General features: G+C 44.2%; 3 protein-coding genes across 5 annotated transcripts; 1 reads left to right on the top strand and 2 right to left on the bottom strand.

Annotated features, from left to right (window-relative positions):
- The first annotated feature begins 203 nt into the window (after nt 1-203).
- LOC119547268 (tubulin glycylase 3A) lies at nt 204-5,518 on the top strand. The gene is made up of 4 exons (XM_037854050.1): nt 204-1,786; nt 3,226-3,293; nt 3,356-3,800; nt 4,181-5,518. Exons 1-4 carry the CDS (start codon nt 301-303, stop codon nt 5,254-5,256), a joined length of 3,075 nt encoding a protein of 1,024 aa, XP_037709978.1. The 5' UTR covers nt 204-300; the 3' UTR covers nt 5,257-5,518.
- A 104-nt stretch (nt 5,519-5,622) lies between these two features.
- Nucleotides 5,623-9,897, bottom strand: LOC119546918 (tubulin glycylase 3B). Its single transcript, XM_037853547.1, has 5 exons — nt 8,231-9,897; nt 6,399-7,204; nt 5,982-6,184; nt 5,884-5,918; nt 5,623-5,832 (listed from the first exon to the last, which is right to left on the bottom strand). The coding sequence occupies exons 1-3, from the start codon at nt 9,546-9,548 to the stop codon at nt 6,053-6,055; spliced, it is 2,256 nt and encodes a 751-aa protein (XP_037709475.1). The 5' UTR covers nt 9,549-9,897; the 3' UTR covers nt 5,623-5,832; nt 5,884-5,918; nt 5,982-6,052.
- Nucleotides 9,898-11,879: 1,982 nt separating this feature from the next.
- Nucleotides 11,880-20,809, bottom strand: LOC119546633 (liprin-alpha-1). Of its 3 annotated transcripts, none has more exons than XM_037853075.1 (15): nt 20,664-20,809; nt 19,505-19,774; nt 19,341-19,442; nt 18,210-18,563; nt 18,036-18,137; nt 17,808-17,975; nt 17,631-17,750; nt 16,991-17,131; nt 14,656-15,579; nt 13,707-14,332; nt 13,447-13,649; nt 13,284-13,391; nt 12,850-13,169; nt 12,676-12,792; nt 11,880-12,613 (listed from the first exon to the last, which is right to left on the bottom strand). In XM_037853075.1, the coding sequence occupies exons 2-15, from the start codon at nt 19,751-19,753 to the stop codon at nt 12,524-12,526; spliced, it is 3,624 nt and encodes a 1,207-aa protein (XP_037709003.1). In that variant the 5' UTR covers nt 19,754-19,774; nt 20,664-20,809; the 3' UTR covers nt 11,880-12,523. The 3 variants fall into 3 exon arrangements, with proteins under 3 accessions (XP_037709003.1, XP_037709004.1, XP_037709005.1); XM_037853076.1 differs by having other exon boundaries at nt 17,003-17,131; XM_037853077.1 differs by lacking the exon at nt 16,991-17,131.
- Between the last annotated feature and the right edge of the window lie 788 nt (nt 20,810-21,597).

Below are 21,597 nucleotides of genomic sequence, written 5' to 3'. Positions count from 1 at the left end.
AATTTTTAAGCAACTAAATCTTTTACAGATATCGAAAATAGCCAAAAAAACTATGATTAAAGTACCAAAACATATCAATTTTTATAATTTCAGTCGAATCTTCAAAAATGTTTTACATTTTATATGGTTTTACATAAGACGATTTCATATAGGTAGCCGGAAACATGACTTCGAGAGTATCTCAGCGAGTGTGGGAGCCCGACCAAAGGCAAGGGCTAAGCCCAGGAAGCAACCAAGTTGAGCATGTACCTATTAATAGAGTCGTTGCCGAAGTGAACTTGTGAACTTATTTCTGGCTCAATGGTTGCCAGGGAACTCCGCGAATTAACAACCCACTCACCCAGTGGCCCAGTCCGAGTGCCAAGTGCTGAAATTCAGTCGGCTGGCGAGGCTTCCGCCATGCAGACGCGTCCGAGCAGTGAACCGCATCGCAGCAGGGATCAGGTGAGGGAAGGGGATCGGGATCCGCCCCAGAAATGCGCCAGTGCCACGTCGGCCAAAAAGCCAGTCACCCCGCCGTCCGCCCCACCACCCACGCCGTCCAGCAGGGTGGTGGCTCCCTTGACGGTGCCTGTGATCCAGCTCACACCCGCCCAGAGTGATAGTCCGGCAAAGGTGGGTCTGCCAGCTACTCTAAAGGACTCCTCCACCTCCTCCATTACCCTTTCGGACAACAGCAACAAGGAGAACCAGCCAGCGAAGGCCCCACCACCAAGCAGGATTTCCTGTCCCTTGGGCGCACCCACCAACTACGTGGCCAGGCGCACCTGGATCACCACCGAGCGGATGAACGAGCTGCGGCGAAAGGCCCAGGAGGCGGCCAAGCAGAACAAGATCTTCACCATCCGCGGCTGCTTCAACTCGGTGAGGAACGCCCTGCTGACGAGGGGCTGGGTGGAGAAGCTGGACGTGCACCGAAAGGTGATGCCGGCGGGACAGATGACCTACGAGGACCTAACCCAGCGGCTGCCCAAAAGGAAGGCGGGCGAAACAAGGCGGCAGTATGTTCTGAAATGCGAAAGGAACATCATGTCCCGGTTCCTGGAGCACATGCCCGTCGACTTTCTGTGGACGAACCGCAAGGAGAAGTGCGACTACATCGACCAGGCCAAAAATCCCGGCATGACCATCAATAAGTTCCACCGGGCGCCGTTTACCTCCAAGGAAGGCCTCTGCAGCCAGCTGCGCGACTTCCACTGGTTCTTCGAGGAGGGCACCGCTGAGATGTACTTCCCCAGGTGCTACAACGTCTGGAGTCCCGAGGAACTAGGCGAGTTCATCGAGAACTTCAAGCTCACCGCCTGCGTGGCCTTCCTGAGGGCCATGCTCTGCAGGTACCACAAGCAGGGCTCGGATGCGGTCTTCTCCTGCAGCGGCAAGATTCCCTACTCCTCGATAGATTTCGCCTACAAGCGTCTGGTGGAGTTCCTCGACAGCTGCCAACACAACGACATTGACTTCGAGGATCCGCCCAAGATATGGGAGCACGACTGGGACGCCTTTCTGTTCCAGCACCAGCAGCTGGTCAACGAGGACGCACGCATCCAGCACGATGGTGGCCAACGGCTGGATCCCATGGTCAAGAGCTGCCTCACGCTGGTGGACAAGATGAAGATTCACTGGCCGCAGTACAGCCTGGATGGATATCAGAATCTGTGGATCGTCAAGCCGGCCAACAAGTGCCGGGGCCGGGGCATTATCCTTATGGACAATCTCAAGAAAATACTGGGCGTGGTTAACCCGTCGATTGCCTCCAAGAGCCGCTATGTGGTTCAAAAGTACATAGGTGAGTATACGAACCCAGCAGGATTACCAGAAAATTGATAATTGCTTTGGGTGAAATGGGTTATTATATATTCAATACCAGTTTCTAAATTTGTAGGTCGGTAGTAAAAAAGATTCCCCTATATAAGCGGGTCTCTTAAAAATGATTCCAGTCCCAAAAACAGAATGTGTTTATTAAAAACTACCTTATAAATTAAGTTATATAACGATAACCTTAAGTGTTAAACTAAGAGCTATCATATGAGTAGAGTCTAGCAAATGAGGCTTACGGCTCGTCTAGACTCGAACGTTTGTCCATTTATATTTAAAGACAACTTTCTTAAATGTTATCGTATAGTTTTTTTTCGAGGAAAGGAGAGGGTTTTAAAAACTAAATTAATAACTTTTTAAGTGAAATACAAACATTTGAGATTAAACTTTTAATTTACAAAAAAAATACTAATTCTATTCTATCAAAAAAATATGAATTGAAAATAAATTGATTTCACATAAGACAAATCTCAATCCTGATTTTTTAAAGAAATAAACATTTCTGGCGCAAAGCTTTATCTTTAACTGGATACCGATTTTACCTTGCCAATCGATACCGACTTAAGCATCTTAAGTGCAGACCTAAAACATTTCAAGTCCTGCTAGCAAACGATATAAACAAACACACGGGAACTAGGTCGTAAATCAGGACGGTGCCAAAGTTGTTGTTCGAGCTGCTGTTTTTGTTCTATGCTCTACGTAGGCCCCATTTTCGAGGAGCTCGAAACGTCAGTTGTGGTGCCCACACGCACGCCCATGGGTTCCTACATCAAAGAGTTTTTGGCTCCAAAGCCTACATAAATGCATAAATATTTGGCCTAAAAACGCAATCATTGCTTTGGCCGCCGTTGTCGTTGTCGTGCTCGTTTGCTGGCAGCAATCATAATTTGCTTTACGGCTTCTGTCTGCCTCGTGAATTGCAACAGGTTTGCCGGATATCATTGATTTTTAATCCAAACGGAAAAGGCTTTTATTTGGTTAGAATAAAGATTGTCAATAAGGAAATGGAATTGCTAGAATGTGCATGTAAGGAAAGTGGAATTCCTTATACTGTCATCATTGACAGAAAAAATCTTTTGTCTCCTTGAATTGTTGTATCGAGAATTTATCTTTTTAATTCAGGTAACATTATTGGGTGTTCTATATAGCCAAATAAATATTTTTATATTACGAAAAAATAATCATATTAATCACCCACTTCCGATAATCTAATCTTGTATAAGCAAATTGAAAAATATTTTGAATTACCATTAATAAAAGGTTATGAATGTATAACTGAGGCGATAAAAAATAAATTTTACTTACATTTATAACGAATATAAATTTGCGAAAAGTGACTAGAATTAAGATTTCATTTTCTAAGGAGATAATAAAAGACTAATTTTTTAATTACTTCCCTTAAACCTGCAGAACGCCCTTTGATCCTGTTCCAAACCAAATTCGATATTCGTCAGTGGTTTCTTATAACCAATACCCAGGTGAGTCAAATTCCAACAACTTTCAAGCTAGCGAGGACTAATCCCTTTAACACAATCCATAGCCCCTAGTGGTGTGGTTCTACCGGGAGAGCTACTTACGATTCAGTTCGCAGGAGTATAGCCTGAGCAACCACCACGAATCGGTGCACTTGACCAACTACGCGATCCAGAAGAAGTACACGAACGGGAAGCGGGACAAGCGACTGCCGAGCGAGAACATGTGGGATTGCTACTCCTTTCAGGCGTATTTGCGGCAAATCGGAAAGTACAACATGTGGCTGGAGCGGATATTCCCCGGGATGCGCAAGGCCATCGTGGGCTGCATGCTGGCATCCCAGGAGAACATGGACCGGCGGCCCAACACCTTTGAGCTCTTCGGTGCCGACTTCATGATCTGCGAGAACTTCTATCCCTGGCTGATCGAGATCAACTCCAGTCCAGATCTAGGAGCCACAACTAGCGTGACTGCGCGAATGTGTCCACAGTGCTTGGAGGATGTTGTTAAGGGTGAGTCTATGTTAATGGGGTACCGGAGAAAGCAAGGCAATCGAAAGATAATCAAAATCATAAAGATAGAAATTCTTAATTTACATTTCTATGTTAGGTAGCTAGAATTATGAGAAGACTATCTCTTTTAATCAGTTATTAACCTTAGGTAGCTAGAATTATGAGAAGACTATCTCTTTTTATCAGTTATTAACCTTCATACCCAAATCATTTCGTGGTGTTTCAACTTATGGATTTTTTTAAATATTTCTTACAAAGCAAGTAAAATATTATCATGAGTTCAAATATAGAGTCGAATATTCCAATTGAAAATGCCCATATATTCTAGTTACTCAATCAAATTGATAATTTTTGTAAACAAATATTCCGATCCTTTGCAGTTGTTATTGATCGTCGCACGGATCCCAAGGCGGATATGGGTAACTTTGAGCTGGCCTACCGCCAGGTGGTGCCGCCCACGCCCGCCTACATGGGCCTCAACCTGTTCGTCAAGGGCAAGCAGGTGCTGCAAAAGGTTAACCACGGCGGTGGTCATGGCCACTACTACTACCAGCAGCAGCGAAAGGAGCGCTCGCTGGCCACCAGCAGCGTTTACCGCCAGCGGTCGGCCGTCATCCATCCGGCCACGACTATTTCGCGGATCCACCGAGCCATGCCCACCTTCAATGCCACCGAGTACATGGAGAAGTATATGGTGGAGCCGCTGAGCAGCAGTCGCAGCAGCCTGTGCAGCCAGCAGCCGCAGAAGTCGCCTTCAATGGCTCCTGTTCTCACGGCCCCGCCGTCCGGTTCACCGAGTCCCTATATCCTCAAGCAGGCGGGTCGCTCCATCACCCAACTGCTAAATGCCTCCCACAAGCGCAATACGGCGGGATCTCTTCCGGGTGAACCGATCCCGAGCACTGCCCTGCCACCGAAACGACAGCGTAGCTGTGGACCCCGACTGAGTTCCACAAATCCCGTGGAGAGTTCGGAGAAAAAGTTCAAGATTCTTATCAAAAACTATTCGGCCGCCGGAAATGAATCGCTGCAGGATACGCGACCGGAAGCGGCTACCGTGTCCACGGCCCCGGTGTTGAGCGAGCGGAAATGGCGCAGTTTACGCAACATTGCGGCCACAACAGGCGGCTCCTCCAACTCCGCATCCCGCTCCAAGGGAGCACCTTTGGTTGCTCCCAGTCTGCCCACACGTCGCTTCAGTCGCACCAAATCCGAGATCGATAGCATGCACGCCATTGGCCGGACCTTTGGCCGGAAGTCGAATGGACCCAGGCTTCCCATAAGTATATCCGTGCAGGCCCTGCATCGAGGAGAGCCCATCGTGGCGGCTCTGAAGCAGGCCACCAGCGAGCTGCAGCTCTCCCAGGCTCAGATGATGAGTCCTCGGACCGCGCTGGCCAACAAGCTAAACAGCTCCACACTGACCGTTCCCACGCCAGCACTTCCGGTGGGCTGAGACATCCAATACTGCCTCCATGGGTCAATAAAATTCAATCAGACAAGCAACTGCCTAGGATATGTATGCCTCATCTGGGCAATCAAATAAATTAATACCTATTACCTGACCTAGGAACAGATTTTCATTTACCCTGTGAATAAGCTGCCGTATGTATTTAGACAAGCGAACTTAAAAGCGTTATTATTAAAAAGAAAATACTAATCTTCATAAAAAAATAGGTGTTCATTCTATTTTAAATTTAAACAAAGATTATAAAAAGGTGTTAAGAAAACTGCAAATTAAATATATTACTACTTTTTCTTAAAAGCTGTTTTTAGGGAAAAAATCTTATCTTAGCTCTTTAAAACCATATATATATATATTTGTTTTACATTTTAAAGACGAGTTTATTGGAAAAATCGTTATATAAACTTGCGGATGTTATTGTATTTTGATCTAGTAAATGTGTTAGCTATTGAATAAACTCAAATAGATTTGGGATTGATGATACTGTGTGTAAATGTTATCGATTTCCACTACCGGTTGGGATATTGTTGGGGACCATTGCCGCATGGAGGGAGCACACTCACGATTCTGAAATGTTTATATTTTCAGTAACTAATTGCTTATATTATGTTCACTTACTTTTCATATTTGCAGGCCGGGTTTTTGGGATCAGTCTGTTTTTAAAAATAGGAAGGTCGTTTCAATGTTTTCCCGTACAATGGTTGTGAAAAACTTGCCTCTTGTTTTATTCATATTTCCGTACACATAAGTACTACTAAAACAGTTCTGTAAATTCTGCAGCTTAGCTTCACTTTGGGGCGGTATATTGGAGGGCCAGGTTCTCACGAGTTGTCGGATTCAGAATGACCTTGGGCTCCAAGTTCTGCGATGATGGCTGAACCGAAGATGTGCTTGAACTTTCAACTGAGGCAGCCATTTTCTATAAAGATGTTATATACTTTTATAAAACAAGTCAAGGATTGGAGATAGGAGATAAGAGTAAGGTATTAAAAGGTAATTTAAAAATCGTATAATTTAAAGTGATGATTTTTAAAGAATCTTTTATATGCATATATTTTACTCTCTCTTATAAGAGGTTTTAAAATATATTTTGTAAGTTTTGTTTCAGCAAAATTTGTTAAATTGCCCCTTACTTTCTTTTTTGAGATCTTGACAGTGGCAGTCTTAACATTTTTAACATGAGCTTCCTTGACCTTTTCCACCTTTCTGCTGGTGGTCTTCACGTTGTTCAGAATCTTGCGCAGGAGCCGCGTCCTGGGGCTGTTTCGCATCCTGGGCATGTTCTCGAAAAGGGTCATCTGCTTGCCATTCAGTTCCAGCGGCTTGCCGTCGGCACCCTTGTTTATGCTGTAGTTGACCTCGAAGGCCAGCTCGAAGAGTCCAGTGGCGGCGGTGGGGTTCTTCGGCAGATCCACCACCACTCGGATGCAGTCCTTGAGGACCATCGGACAGATCCTGGCTGTGATCTCGGTGGATGGCGAGAGATCCGGCGTGGAGTTGATCTCGATCAGTATGGGGTTGTAGTGCTCGTCGAGCATAAAATCACAGCCGTACAGTTCGAAGGCGTTCTGCAACAGCTCCGTCTCATCCAGACTGGCCATCACCACGGCCACCAGGTTCTGTTTGAATCCGTTGTAGGTCTTCGACCACGTCCCATCCGGAGCGCCCATTAGGCGCAGATAGCTCTTGAACTGGTCCAGCGACCACATGTTGTTCTTGGGCAGCCGCGAGTCCCGGTTGCTCTTGTTCTTGTACCGCTTCTGCACCGAGTTGTTGGTCAGATGGATGGACTCGCGCAGGTCGTCCATGGTGAACTCCTGCGAGCTGAAGCGCAGGTAGCAGTCCCGGTACGTCCAGATGCTCACCTTGGTGTCCGTGATGCTCAGCAGCATGTACTGCCGGATATCGAACTTGGTGCGGTAGACCAGCAGGGGTCGCTCTGGAGAAAGAGGCATACGTTTGGGGAGGTAATTCATTTCAGAACTCGAAATATCCTACTAAAGTAGGTATACCTTTGTTAATACATTAAATGGCATAAATGGTTCCTTGTTAAATGAGACACACATATTGTTAAACAACTTTAGAACTCTTTAAAAATTTAGTGTTAAAAAAACATGCTCCCACGAAATTGTAAATAAACAGTAAATCATCTAAACGATTATATATATCTAAAGTTAATACATTAAAAGGCAATAATGGTTCCTTATTAAACGGAACACACATGATATTTCTTAAAACAACAACTTTAAAACTCTCTAAAAATGTAGTGTTAAAAATCATGCTTCCACAAAATTTAATAAAAACGATTAAACGATTTTATATATCTAAAGTGTAGATATTTTTATAATTTTTTCAGATTCTCTTTAGATTCTAAGTCTCGTTGTTTTAATTATATAGTCCTTTTATAGTCGATTTGAATAACTATATCCGGGGTGGTATAGAAATCTCTCCACCAAAAATACCCCGTATTACTTTGATATGTCGAATTGACAAAACACAATTTTCCATATCTGTTTTACAGTATTTTTCAAAAATCAGTTTGCTTATATTTTTTTTGATTTTTTGAAAATGGTTAGGAACACGCATTTGAGCCATATTTTTCTATTTTTCATACAAATTTTTTCCGACATTGTCACCTTCAAAAAATCATACAAAATATAAGCAAAATGATTTTTGAAAAATTCTTTTTGCAGTTACTATTATTTTTGTTTGAAGAAACTTTTTGCATCAAAAAATTTAAGTTTTCAAGTCGAGGAAAAAAATTCAAAAAGGACATTTTCACACAAATTCGTCCTTTTCAATAAGTACTGAATGTGTTAAGAAATGTATTGTATCATTCAAACGGCATTTAAATTACCTTTCCATTGATGCCAAAGTTAACAAGATGTAAGTTCAAATTATGAATATATTTAACTTTTTTTTTGTGAAAATACTTTTGACCACCCTTGTATTTCTGTGAACTCACCTATGTACTTCTGGACAATGTATTTCTTGTTCTGGTTATTTGATGTCCACTGCAGGATTTCGTCGAGGGAACTGCGGATAACGATGCCGATGCCGCGCGACTGGTATCCGGGCTTGAGGATCCACAGATTGCGGCTGCCGTCCCATCGATAGTCTGGCCGGAGGGACTCGATCTGGTCCAGGTACAGCCCCGCCAAACGGGCGTACTCCGTCATCACCTTCTCGCTGACCTTGAACTTGGCGTTAGACTTGAGCACATCGGCGGACTGTACCATGAAGGTCTGGTTCTCAACGATCTCAGCGGGAGTCGGCGGCTTTATCCGGGCATCGTCCAAGGAGTAATGCTCCGCATGGCGGACCATCTTCTTCACCTTTCCGAGGGCGAAGTCCAGGGTGGTACTGGATATGGTTCCATTCTCGCTGATCAGTTCAACCGGATGGTGCTCCCGCACGTAGAGCAGCAGGGATCGGGCTTGCGTCTGCTGATAGTCCTCGATGAAGGCCATGCGCTCCTCGAGATTGTTACCGCCCAGGCGATAGAAGCGCGGGTAGCTCATCCCGCAGACGCCGTCCTCGCGATACCAGCGCTCCTGCTCGGCGCAGCCCACCAGACCCACCTTAGTGGAGAAGTCCAGGAACTGGCTGCGACGCACCCGGTTTCGGAAGGGTCTGACCTCGGCGCACAGGTCGCGCTGGCCCTTGCCCTGCCAGATGAAGAAGGCCGGAAAGTGGTTGATCATCTTGGAGATGACCACCGCCTCGTAGTCGTTGCCACGGCGGGCGTGCTCCAGCAGCGCGTCCTCGGACATGCTCTGCAGCTTGGCGTGCCGCGAGGCAGGCAGCTTCTCCAACCAGCCCCTTCGCATCAGAGCCCGTCGCACCGTGTGGTAGTTTCCGTATACGGTAAAGATCCGCCGATTGCGGTAGGCATCGATCACACGGGTTCGGTAGACATTGCGCATCTGACGCTTTTGGGCATCCGGCGCCAAGGGAGAAGTGGTCGTGCTCCTGGTCGTCGGATTGGAGACACGGGCGCGGGCCAACAGGCTGCCAATGCTCTCGGGACGGTAGTGATTGCTGCTGCCGCCTCCCAGGGAACTGGAGCCACCACCCAGCGCTCCGAAGGTCGAGGCAAAGTGGCTTCCGAGCGCACTGTTGGTATTGTGGCTGGCGAGTGGCTTCTGCACGGAGCACTGCTTGCACAGCTGGACCAGCTCCGCATCAAGGTTGTGGATGAGCGACTGGATCTTCGAGACGGGATTGTAGTAGCGGTTGCGGTTCCCGGTGAATCCTGCCGGCGTGGTGTTCTGTGTCGTCATACTGCTAACTGCTGCTCCTGTTCTCCTCCCTCAACTCCGTCGATGAATCCCAGTCCCTGTCGCTTCTTTCAGTGTCCTGTCTCCTGGGGGTGTCCTTGTGCCGGCGAGCTGACCCCTTCTCCCGAAAAGGGGTAGTGGATTGGTGAGTAAGTGGGCTAGTTGCCAAAGCAGCCGATTGCTCCGTGCAATTAACGTGGAATTTTGAAGCAGGAGCCAAACAGTTTCTAACAGTATAGCATGTACTAACGAAATGTCCTGATTGACTTAAAAAACATTTCTTCGCATAGACAATAAAATTTGAGACCAAAAAAGGGAGAAAACCTTTGACGAAACGAGTGTGAAGTTGAAATAAATGCATTGATATCAAAGCATGCTACTTTCATGGCTTCCTAAAAAAAGTAATAGAAATTCAAATGGAAATCGGGTCAAGCTGTGTCTTGATTAAAAAATTCCAGAGGTATACAAAGGGTCCCAACGTTCTCGAGTTTTATAAAATCTTTACAAATCTTTAAAATATGTAGTATTGAAATGGAATGAAAAATTGTAAAACTTGGTCCCCATCCAGTTCTTTTTCTCCAGCTCTTCAAGTTTCTGAGATCTTAATTAAAACTCTTACTTTGTCACTCTAATCTCACCGCCTAAATAATAGGTAAGTGTTTACCAAGGAAAACCAACATGCATAGAAAAACACTATCGTTTGATTGCTTTTTTTGTAATAAATTTTAATTTGTAGTTATATTTTCTTCATTTGTTTTTGTGGTTTGCTGGTTTCCTTTTTTCAAATATATATGGTACATATAAAAAACTCCTAACCGGAATTTTTGCCTAATTTGCTTGTATTGCATTCAATTTTCATGTTCACAATATTGTATAAATATATTTACATATGTTTGTATGATAATCAATTTTATATTTAGGTTATGCATTTAGTTTAGTTACGCTCATTTTTAAACTTCCTCTTGTGGAATTTTCAACAAAAGTCAACAATTAAACCAATCCTTGTTCAAATCAACTTAATATTTGGGATTAGTAGTTATTCAATTAAGGTTACACATCATATTTGCTTTACTTAGATAATGCTACAGTTACATACATAAATAAGTTTTCAGTTTTTAGAGCTTTTATAATTTTTTTTACGCAGTGTTATTTCTTTAATTTTGCTAATACAGTTGAAATAATTTCATTAAGTATTTTCTTGTTGTTAGTATTTTTATAATATATATTTTAGTTTTATAAATTAATTTAAGTATATGGTATTCATTTTTACTGATTTTTTATTTTCTCTATTTCAACTTAAAGACAAGCGTTACCCTGCAGTTCCTCAATTCATCACTGCTCAAAATCACCCCTCAATCAACCTTCTCTCTCTCGATCTCTCTTTAAAAGTAAAGGAGATGAATATGGTGATGAAGTGGATATGATATTGTAATGACTTTTTCATTGATGATTTGTAGGACATGCTAGTGTTAAAATCAACACAATTTCTCGAACAAAATCACTGATGATTAAGCACTAGTGTTCAACTTTTGGGAGATGATTCTCCGCCAAAAAGGCGATGAACTTTACTGCAGGGTAGTTTCAATTTTGGTTTTTCGTACAAATAAGTAAAAACTTAAACTTAATGTACATAAGACCCCAAACCCAACATTTTAGATGGTGTGGATGATTTCTTGTGTACGTCTTGCTATGTGGCAGTTTGTGTGCTTAAAACATATAAGGGGACAAGTAAGTACATGCGAAACTTAAATAGAGTGGTTAGTACAAAAGGGGATTGTAACAGAATAGAAAGACTTGTTTCGTGATTCAACTGGCCGCGCTTGCAACAAAATTTTTTTTGATTTCTATGTTTTGAAAAACAATGGATATGCTTTTAGTTTTTGTGAGTAGATCGTTAAAAATATTTAAAGATTTTATTCGCTATTGAAGATCGAATTCCCTCAAGCCAATGAGCAAAGAAATTCGTTTTTTTAGGGGCTTAAGCAAAGGCTAAGATTTGAGTTTTGGTTTAGGTTTAGTTCGCCTTTAAAGCTTTTTCGATTACTAAATGATCTCGTATATATAAGTATGTAAATAGTTGATTTCAATGGGCGCTTGCGACTTCTACACATTCCTTCCCCTTCATTCACTTCACATTTAATACTTTCTTGTTAGTTACACGTATGCTTCATAATGTTTAATAATTAGATTTATTATAATGTATAAATCGTATATATATGCAGCTGTTACTCTATATATGTATGCCTGATTGTTGTGCATGTTGTTCAGTTTATAAACTCAATTGGAACGCCGTCTCTGCCTTCTACAAAACACCTAAACAGAAACACGATAATGTCATATGTAAAGCGTATGTTAGTTGATTTAATTTAAAAGAAATTAATATTGGATTAAATTAAAAACTGTACAAAATGCCATAAAAATTATATAACAAACAAGTTTGGTTACGAATTTGGTTCGAAGCACGCTGTCATCTCTGTCCACCTCTGCATCATCTAAAACAAAATACTGTTAGTCTATTGCAAGCCCAATTACACTATATATAAAAAAATACAATAATAATTTTACAATCGAAAACTGATTAGCTTCTAAAACTTGTACACGCCTGGCAGCGGCAGCGACTCGGCGCCAATGCAACTACGTATGTCCTATGAAGAGTATGTGCTATGTCTTGTATACATTGTCTTGTTATGGATTATGTGACTATGCGTGTATTTATATATATTAAATATGTGGATTAGACGTGCATCATGCTGGGGAGTCTCTTGCGTTGCGTCTTTCTTGTTAGAGTTTTTGTGGCTTAGTTGCTGCTAGCATTTCTCATCCATCTCTTTTAGTTCTGCTTGTCGTTACTGTTGCGGTTTAGGAAACGTTGCCCATGGTCTATACGCTCTTATTGTTGTAGGTTGCTTCTGTTGTCTGTCCCGCCCTTCGGCTGGTGCTCACTCATCCACCGAAGACGTGGGCGGACTGTAACTGCATCAGGAAGCGCTGCGCTGTTCGTTCTCCGGCCTGCGATCTGTGGCGATCTGCAGCAGATTGTTGAACTCCGTGTCAAGTATTTGACGAGCCTATCCGGAAAGATTTGTATTATTTATTTGATTCAGAACGTACTGTTCAACTGAGTGTTAACCTGAGCATTTTGTGTGGGTATTTGTAGGGCCAAACCCATGGCATTGGCATCGAAACCCTCGTCCAGGGCCATCAACCCTCCATGCACTCCCGATTCGAGCAAATTGTTGGCATATTCCTATAAACGGAAAGGTTTAATTTGTGCTGCATTCTTTCTAAATTTTGCGACACTCACCTTCAATCCGATACTGCCCACCCACCGTATGACTCTCTCGTTGCTCCAAACTAGCACATCACACAGACCGTTTTCACTCATCTTGCGCCTGTGCTCCAGCTCCGTGCGATCATAGTTAAGGCGCTTGAGCATCGATATGCCATACTGCAGGCTGGTCCGATGGAAGCTGTCCACCATTTTGAGCTGACCTCGCAAGTCCTTCTTGGTGAGGTGGTCCAGCATGCGGGCATCCACCAGACACTCCATGAAGGTTGTGCGATATTGCGGCAGGCCCAGGCCGGGCAACCAGTAGTTGCCGATCCACTCATGGTTCATATCGCCTATGGAAAAATATGGCAAATAGTTAATGGATTGCATTGCAAACGGGTCGGAATCATTGGATAAATATAATTAACCACAGATTACAGAAAGTAATTTTATAAACATTATCTTACCAAACGCTAGAGTGGTCCGTGAGGTTTGTGGTGCCGAGGGAGAGGTCAGTGAAACCATTTCCTGAATGGCCAGGCGAAGCTTAAGCCTGTGCAGAGGATTGCTGATGCCTGTTGAGGGGAAAATAATTAGCTAGCGAAAGCAATAAGGACACAGCATCCGTACCGATCTCCCGCTGAATTTCCGTGTCGCTCAACGCACTCATAATGGCCCCGGACTTGACGTTGGCCCGACAAGCGGCCACATACCAGGCGGGCATGCCCACCCACAGCTCCAGCCAGGCGACTATGGTGGGGCCGTTCCACAAGGCAAATGGAGTGCCTGCTTTCATGGCTTCGCCCAGTAAGTCATTGCGATAGTCATGCTCCCTGGAAGGTAAAAACAAAAGGTTATAATACTTTATTAAATAAAGAAATAATTCTTACTTTTTCTGCCTGCCGTAGTCAACGCTGCTTATTTTCGATCCCTGGGAGCTGGCAATGCGGGGCATCATGCCACCAGTCATGCTCATGGCATCGTAGTTGGAGTCCACCTCGCTCAGTCCGATCGACAGGTTGCCAATGGACATCATGCTGGGCGAGCCGTCGGGCAGCGTATCCTTCACGCCCTTTACCTTCTCCTTTTTGCTAAAGAACCTTCCCAACGAGGACTTGATGCCCTTTTTCTTTTGCACAGCAGCGGCTGCAGCTTCCCTGGACACGCCCGAAGTGGGCGTCTGCAGCATGGACATGGAGCCCATGGTGTTGTAGTGACGCAGTGACTCCTGGCTGCCGTAACGAGAACTTAGCGGCGACAGCCCGTAACTATGGCTGCTCAGCGGCATGTGACCTCCACTGTGGTTGGGCGCCACCGGAGCATTGGGATTGAGGCCAATCGAACGTCTCCTCAGCTCCTCCTGGCTGTGGGCCAAGGCCTGGGCCACGCGCTCCAGGCGCATAGAGCGTGCGGTCAGTGGCGAGGCAGCTCCGCCGGAGCTCGAATCACCTGTGGTGGACATGCCGCCGTGGAGCTCTTCGCGGGAGGCGTCACTGGACAGCACGGGCAAGTTGAGCTATCAGTGGAAGCAAAAATAAATAGTTTATAAATAAATTATATTGTTTATTGGTTAATGGTAAAAACAATGAAGGTTTTAAGCTTGAAGTTTTAGACGATAATCATATATGATATATGATTATTCGGTATTTTTAAGGATAGGGAAAGCAATCGGGCTATGGACGTTTGTACTAATTTTAATTGACGATATTTTTAAAAATTCCTCATATTATAACGGAATCAAATTCAATTTTCTTAAATCTCTGAGGATCTTTAATATCTGCTTACTCATACACCTTATTTTCCTGCATTTTCTTTAGATGACCTAAACAAGCAACTTACCGTATGATACTTCTGCATGAAATCCCGTTGAGGGCTGTTGGGAGTGCTCCGCCCACTCATCGGTGGACTCTGCCGGTCCATGGAGCGACCGCGAGACAGCAGGTTGACGTGCTCCAGGCTGCCCACCCGCGACTCCAGCTCCTCGGCCCGTGCCTCCGTCGACTGCTTCTCTTCCTGGATGAGGCGAATCTCATTGTTGATGGCGTCTAGCTGCTCTTGCAGCATCATGGCCAGCGTCTGGGCATCCGTGTGACCCGACGGAGACATCATGTCCGCCGTGGCCGCAGCATACAAGACATCCGAATCGTCGCAATCCGCAGCACTGGCGACCAGCTCGTAGGCCTGCTGCTGGGCATGCGCTGCCTGCTGCAGCTTCTCCCACTCTTGCTCGGCCATGGAGCGGACCAGGGCGTTCTCCTCCGACAGGCGCTGTTTGCTCTGGCGCCGCAACGAGTGCGTCTCGAAGCTGGCGTGCGAGTTACTCCGGCTGAAGGCTCCACTGGGATCCACCACGCTGCTAGGCGAGAGGCTCCGGGTGAGCGCCTCCGTCTGCTGGATGTTGTAGGCGATCTCCTGCTGTAGCAGCTGGCGCTTAAAGTTCTCGATCTCCAGCCGCGTCTTTGACAGCTCCTTCATGATCTCGCTCTTCTCGTGGTGCAGCTCCTCGGCCACCTTGCGCGCCTTCTCCAGCTCCTGGGTAAGGGCGTTCTTCTCGTCCAGCGCATGCATGCGCTCCTTCAAATGCACCTGCAGCCGCTCGTTTGACTCCGAGAGCAGCTTGTCCACCGTGGAGGAGAGCCGCAGGTTGTGCTCCTCGTTCATCTTGAGACGCTGGTTCAGTCTTACCACCTCGTTGGTCTTCTCGTCGAGGTTCGTCTCCAGTCCCCGGATGCGGTCTTCCGCAGAACCGTGTCTCTCTTGAGCCTGCAAATGGTTTGAGCCAGCGAGTTTAATGAACTTGTTCACAAGGTTTTATCAGTGGCAGTGAGAAATGTTAGTTTGGGTTTAGTAATGAAAGCTAATAGTGAGTGAGTCCTCTTGTATACCAACTACTTTAACTCATGAAAAACATAATTTAATAAACAAATAGTCCAAAATAATAAAAAAACAAGGAAGAACGCTATAGTCGAGTACCTCGACTATCAGATACCCGTTACTCAGCTAAAGGGACCAAAGGAAAATGGAGATATGCAAGCAGCAAATGCGCCACCTACCGGCGGTAGACAGATTTAAGCATTGTGGGCGTTAGAGTGGGCGTGAGAAAGTTTTTTTTTAATCAATCGATAGGTATTGACGAGACCAATACATTTCAGTTAAAATTTTTTATCTAGCATAAAAATTGTGGGCGCCACAGATTTGGGCGGTTTGTGGGCGTTAGAGAGGGCGTGGCATATTAGCGTAACAAACTTGCGCTGCGCTCAAGCCTACGGAATCTAAATCTGAAATCCCGTTTCTCTATCTTTGATATTTTCCGAGATATCCGCGTTCATATTAACGATTTTTTGAAGTTTGTGGGCGGTTTGTGGGCGTTAAAGTGGGCGCGGCAAACTTTTTTTTTAAATCAATCGGTAGGTATTGATTAGAAGAATACATTTCAGTTAAAATTTTTGTTCTAGCATCAAAACTGTAGGAGCCACAGTTTTGGGCGGTTTGTGGGCGTTAGAGTGGGCGTGGCAATCCTTTGAAACAAACTTGCGCTGCGCAGGAATCTCAGGAATCTGCATGCCTAATCCTAGTATTGTAGCTCTTATAGTTTCCGAGATCTCAGCGTTCATACGGACAGACGGACATGGCTAGATCGACTCGGCTAGTGATCCTGATCAAGAATATATATACTTTATGGGGTCGGAAACGCTTCCTTCTGCCTGTTACATACTTTCCGACGAATCTAGTATACCCTTTTACTCTACGAGTAACGGGTATAAATATAGGTAACGTATATTTACGTAGTTATGTGATTTTTTAAATTAAACAAAATTAATACAAAAAAAATATATATGTCTCTCTAAAAAGAAAATATATAATTTCAGAATAAAAAGTAGGTTACTAAAAACCTTTTAAGGTAATTGGTATACAGAGGGGTTTTGGTCTGATTTTGATTAGGTTTCGGGTGCGTAAGAGTATTAAGTTCTGGTGCAGTACAGAGAGAAACATAGAAGGTATAGTACATAGAGAAAGACTTGTTGTTCAAGTTGTTGGTGGTGGTTTCTTGTTGTGGAAAGTACGCAAAGGAAAAGAGCATTACATAAAACAGAGTTGAGGTTGTACGGGATAATAATTGTTGATAATTGTCATATGGAACCTGTCCGGCGCGCATATTAGTTCGAGTGCATACCTTGTTTCCTACCTTAGTCAATGCCTCCATGCGTGCCTTCAGCTGCTCCTCCATGTCAGGCTGCAGCTTGGCATGCTGGGCGAGCTTCTGTTCGGAGAGCTCCAGCTTCTCCTCGATGGCCCCGATCTTCTCCTCGTGCAGCTGATGCGGATTCGGCATTGATCAAGTGGCATGGATTGTTCGGTGGTTTGTGTTTTCGGGGCGGGAGTGTTCGATTAGTTGTCGGGGGGATTTGTTGCGTATGTAAATGCAATTGATTAGTCACGCTTGAGGGGAGCTTAATGAGAGAGCAGGCTTGGGCACAAATAAAAGTAGAACGGATCGATTTCTTTGTCAAATATTATAGGGCAAATATACCCTAGCAATAGCTTTGCAAACTAGCATTTTTTATAGCATTTAAGATATATTTTGCAAATCTAGCAGATGCAATAATAGTACATCTATTTACATTACAAATTGGATATGAATGACAAATCAATTTTTGAGTGACTTTTAAACAATTGGATTTACACTGTATAGTTCCCCGATGATTGCCATTATTAATTATCAAAAAAATCGATCCCCTTAAATATACATAAGTTAAGATATTCTGCCCGCCTTTACCATAAACCCAGCATTAATTCCCTACTGTTTTACCCACCTTGAGCTGAGCCTCCTTGTGCCTGAGCTCCTGCTCGAGTTTCTCGTTGAGATCATGCAACGATGTGGACTCCCTTTGAGCATTCAGGTAGCGCTTCTCCAATGTGGTAATGCGCTCCTCCTAGAAATCGGCATATTGATTAAAACCCATGAACATACAGGGACATTATTCGCTCACCTGATCCTCTTTCTGGGCCACATTTTCGCGTAGATCTCGCTGCAGCTTGGCACACTGGTCCTGAGCCTTGCAATGATCCTTCTGCACCCGCGACATGTTCTCCTCCAGCTCGCTGATCTTGTTGTTAAGATCAGAGACGCGCCGTTGCCACTGCGAGAGTTCCGAGGTCTTAAAAGAGAGGAGAAGGTTTTTCAAAACATGTTTATCAAATGCAGAGCCAGTCCTCACCTGCTTCTCGATGATCGTTTGCAGTTCGTGGGTCTTGGCCGCGTAGTCATTCAGCTCATTCGCCTCGCCATTGACGCCGCCAGGTCCACCCACTCCCGATACCTAAAGTTTTGGAAGAAACAAAAAACATTTTATGACCGACATGGTTGAATGCCTTTCAATGTGGGAACGCACCTTCTCTTTGAGCCCGTTCTCGGCGCCTCCACCTCCGGCTGCGGTTGTGGCACTCCCCGCTCCACCAGCACCACCCGCACCCGCTGGCACCACGCCCGCCTTGTACTGGGCTAGTTCCTCCTTGGCGGAGCTCAGTTCCTCCTCCATCATGTTGTTCTTCTCGATGGAAAGACGCAGGCGCTCACGCACCTTCTCGTCCAGCGCCTTGTGGTGCTCGAACAGCGACTTGAGCGCCTTGAGCACCTCCACCTCGCTGGAGACGCCGCTCTGGGCGGCGGCCTGTCGCTTTACAACGGTCATCCGTAGGGAGCGCTCGTGGCGGGACACCAAGCACTCCAGATGCTCCAGGAGAAGCTGGAATAAGGGAATTACATCAGTGAAAGGACTTGTAATACTTAATTCGGTGACCGATAATGCAAATGCTTTGTTTTAACTTTTCAAAACGCATTAAATGTATTATTCACTATGACCGCGAAAAATCAGATTAGCTCCATATAGCTACCGTAGAAATGTGGTTAAAGTTTAATTTTATAATCGAAAGAAATATATAATAATATATTTATAACAGATCAGTTGTTCTGTTCCATATCATTTTTCTGTTGTGTTAAAAAGCGTGAAAAATGCGCAAGACGAGTAGAGATTGAGCATCAGCAGAGGAAGGTCGCGTGTGTCTCAGTAATATTAATGTGTCAACTTAAGTATAAAAACTGTATCAATGAAGTGTATTAATCGAACTATGGTTCAATTAATCAATTAATAAATTTACGGAAGCCAATGAAAGCCTATCTCTACATATATTACATTGCTTGTCACACCTACTATTTTATCGCACACGAACTACTATGGAGTCTATCTCTACATATATTTATTTGCAAACAAACTACTATGGATCCTAATGCAGACATCAGTTTGTGGATGAACTTATTAAACATTTGTATGGTCACTTGTATAAACAAAATATTCAAATAGACAACCCAGGTAAGAATCACTTTAAAGAATATTTAACTTTAGTAGAAGATAGTAAGGACAAGTGTTTCTAGCTATGACATGACTAATTTCATTAGTGAGTATTCGACTTGTTGATGTTTGAATAGTAAATCCACTTGTTGACAAGTAAATATATTGCCTTACCCTGGTATTATTTCGCTCCGCCTTGAGCTCCCCGATCTCCTCGTCCCGCTCCAAAAGGGTTTCCCGCGCCTGCGTCAGCTCCTTGGTGAGGGTGGCGAACTCCTGGAGGCGATTGGGATAGGATGGTTAGTAAACCGAATAGCGCATATGAAGAACCACTTTACCTGCGGCAGATTGGCGTTGATCTGGCGCTGCAGACTGTCCCGCTCCTTCTCGACGTCGCGCAGCTTGTTCTCCGTCTCGCCGAGCCGCTCCTGGGCCTCCCGCAGGCTGTCCATCAGTTTGTCCCGCTCGTCCAGCATGGAGACCATCAACTGCTCGAAGTTGGCGTCCTCCCCGCTGAACTGCGAGGAGCGCTGCGAGATGCTATCCTCCGATATCGTGGGCATTACGTCGCACATCATGTTCCACATTATTTAGTTGGGGCCGCCAGACTGTGCGAGAGAAAGAGGGAAATATAGGGGCTATAGCGGGATTGCACAATATGTCATCTTAAGAGTGTTCCGCAACACCAAACCCATAATCCATCCAAAACTAACATATAAAATACACTTTTAAGGAAGTGAGCCAAAAGTGCAATGCTAACCAAAAGTAAGAAGTTTCTTATTTTCTTATTGGACGGATCCTTTGTAAAAAATACCTAGTGCTAACGGGCTATACAATATATTGAACATGCTCGGCACGATATACTCTTTGTTGCTGATCCCGCAAATAAGATGAATGTGCCTTTGACTCATTTTGAATTTAAATGTTTTATATTTTTTGTAGAATTATCTTTTTTTTATGGGATACCTTCTGTTACCATCTGTTTTTTGAGTGGGTGAAATGTTTTAGAACATGTCTGAAATGCCTCAAGTAACATAATGGAACACCCTGGTCCAGAAAATGTACATTTCATCCGAATGTGAGTATGTGTGCCCGTGGCGTCCGGCAATTGGAATGCGGAGCATAGTGGGAGAAACATGTCTAATGAGACTTATCATAGGCGCCGCATTGATAACAAGTTTTCTACACCAACACACAAACGCACACAGGCACATGCACGGCATACACACTCACACGCGCACGCACACTGGCACAGCACTTTTTCTCTTTCGCATAACTAGCATATTTTTTGTGCCTAGGTGTGTCGCCGTCACATTTTGCAACCACAAATGCCCGAAAAAGGGCTAAACTGGCAGCAGGTGCACGTTTCCAGCGATTTTCCATGCATCTAAATCACTTTTTCACCTCAAAATTCCGTTTTGGGGGACGGCGTTTGGGCGAAGGAAAAAAACCTGCGAGAAAATCGCTTCCCACTCCCAAATTGGGCGGAAAACGTACCCCGATCGATCGCACGGCGGCTGGGCAGCAGCAGCAACAACAACTCTGGCCGCGATTTGCCCTTCGCATAGGTCTCCCGGCAGTTTTTAATTAAATAAACCAAATTCCAAAGAGGTTTTTTTACAATACGAACGTATCGATAGGTTGGATAAATAACGCCTCATGAAATCGAAGAAGAAGAAGAGGCTTATCGATAGGTTGGATAAAACATCGATCAACAAAACGGATAAAATTGTTAAAAGGTTGCGTGATAATATAAATTGTGTTATAATAAAATACTGAAAAAGGACCTCTAAGGTTTAGGGAAAAACCCAGGGAATTTATAATTGCAGGGACCCTAAATTTGATTTGGCCACCCTTATCTCAGATCATAAATCGTTACAAAATCGAAGGCTGCCACCCTGGGTTAAGATACGCGAGGTCTGGCAGCGCTGTAATGTATATAACATAATAACATTTTAACAGTGATTTTAAAAACAATTTTGGCGCACATTTTCAAAATCAAAAAAGTTCAAAAACTTTCAAGGATAATGCGATAATTTCACGGCATTTCACTAGAGCATTCCTTGGAGGCTTAGCAAGAGACAAATATATGACATTTACTGGGACTGGCACAAGAAACATTTAAAAAAAAAACAATGTAGAATCGAATATGTAACTTGTTTATAAGGTAGACAATGATCGATAGTTTTGTTTTGCTTATAATCCGATTATACTGCACTTCAAAGCAGTAATTATTATCATTATTATAAAAAACGAACGATTAATCCATTCGATTACTTTGCCTTCGTCAAGTGAATAACCGAACATCGATAGTCCTAAAATCGATTTTTGTTCCAGCTCTAGGCGTTGTGTTTTATTTTTTTTAATAGTGAAATTAATCAGTAAAGGCCACTATCATAGGTTTAAACCGTTGCCGAAACACTCAGCGAGC

Source organism: Drosophila subpulchrella, chromosome 2L (assembly GCF_014743375.2).
Source record: "Drosophila subpulchrella strain 33 F10 #4 breed RU33 chromosome 2L, RU_Dsub_v1.1 Primary Assembly, whole genome shotgun sequence".
Taxonomy (NCBI): Eukaryota; Metazoa; Arthropoda; class Insecta; order Diptera; family Drosophilidae; genus Drosophila; species Drosophila subpulchrella.
The sequence above is the reverse complement of the archived record's forward strand: the minus strand, read 5'-3'. Positions and strand labels throughout refer to the sequence as shown.

Bases quoted from the DNA above. Each gene is read 5' to 3' on its own strand.
- LOC119547268 (XM_037854050.1), top strand. From the start codon at position 301: ATGGTTGCCAGGGAACTCCGCGAATTAACAACCCACTCACCCAGTGGC. The intron at 3,294-3,355 runs GTGAGTCAAATT...CACAATCCATAG, and splicing joins TTCTTATAACCAATACCCAG to CCCCTAGTGGTGTGGTTCTA. The intron at 3,801-4,180 runs GTGAGTCTATGT...GATCCTTTGCAG, and splicing joins CTTGGAGGATGTTGTTAAGG to TTGTTATTGATCGTCGCACG.
- LOC119546918 (XM_037853547.1), bottom strand. From the start codon at position 9,548: ATGACGACACAGAACACCACGCCGGCAGGATTCACCGGGAACCGCAAC. The intron at 7,205-8,230 runs GTGAGTTCACAG...CTCTTTCTCCAG, and splicing joins CATTGTCCAGAAGTACATAG to AGCGACCCCTGCTGGTCTAC. The intron at 6,185-6,398 runs GTAAGGGGCAAT...ACATCTTTATAG, and splicing joins TCAAGATCTCAAAAAAGAAA to AAAATGGCTGCCTCAGTTGA.
- LOC119546633 (XM_037853075.1), bottom strand. From the start codon at position 19,753: ATGTGGAACATGATGTGCGACGTAATGCCCACGATATCGGAGGATAGC. The intron at 18,564-19,340 runs GTAAGGCAATAT...CCCTTATTCCAG, and splicing joins CGGAGCGAAATAATACCAGG to CTTCTCCTGGAGCATCTGGA. The intron at 15,580-16,990 runs GTATGCACTCGA...AACCATTTGCAG, and splicing joins TGACTAAGGTAGGAAACAAG to GCTCAAGAGAGACACGGTTC.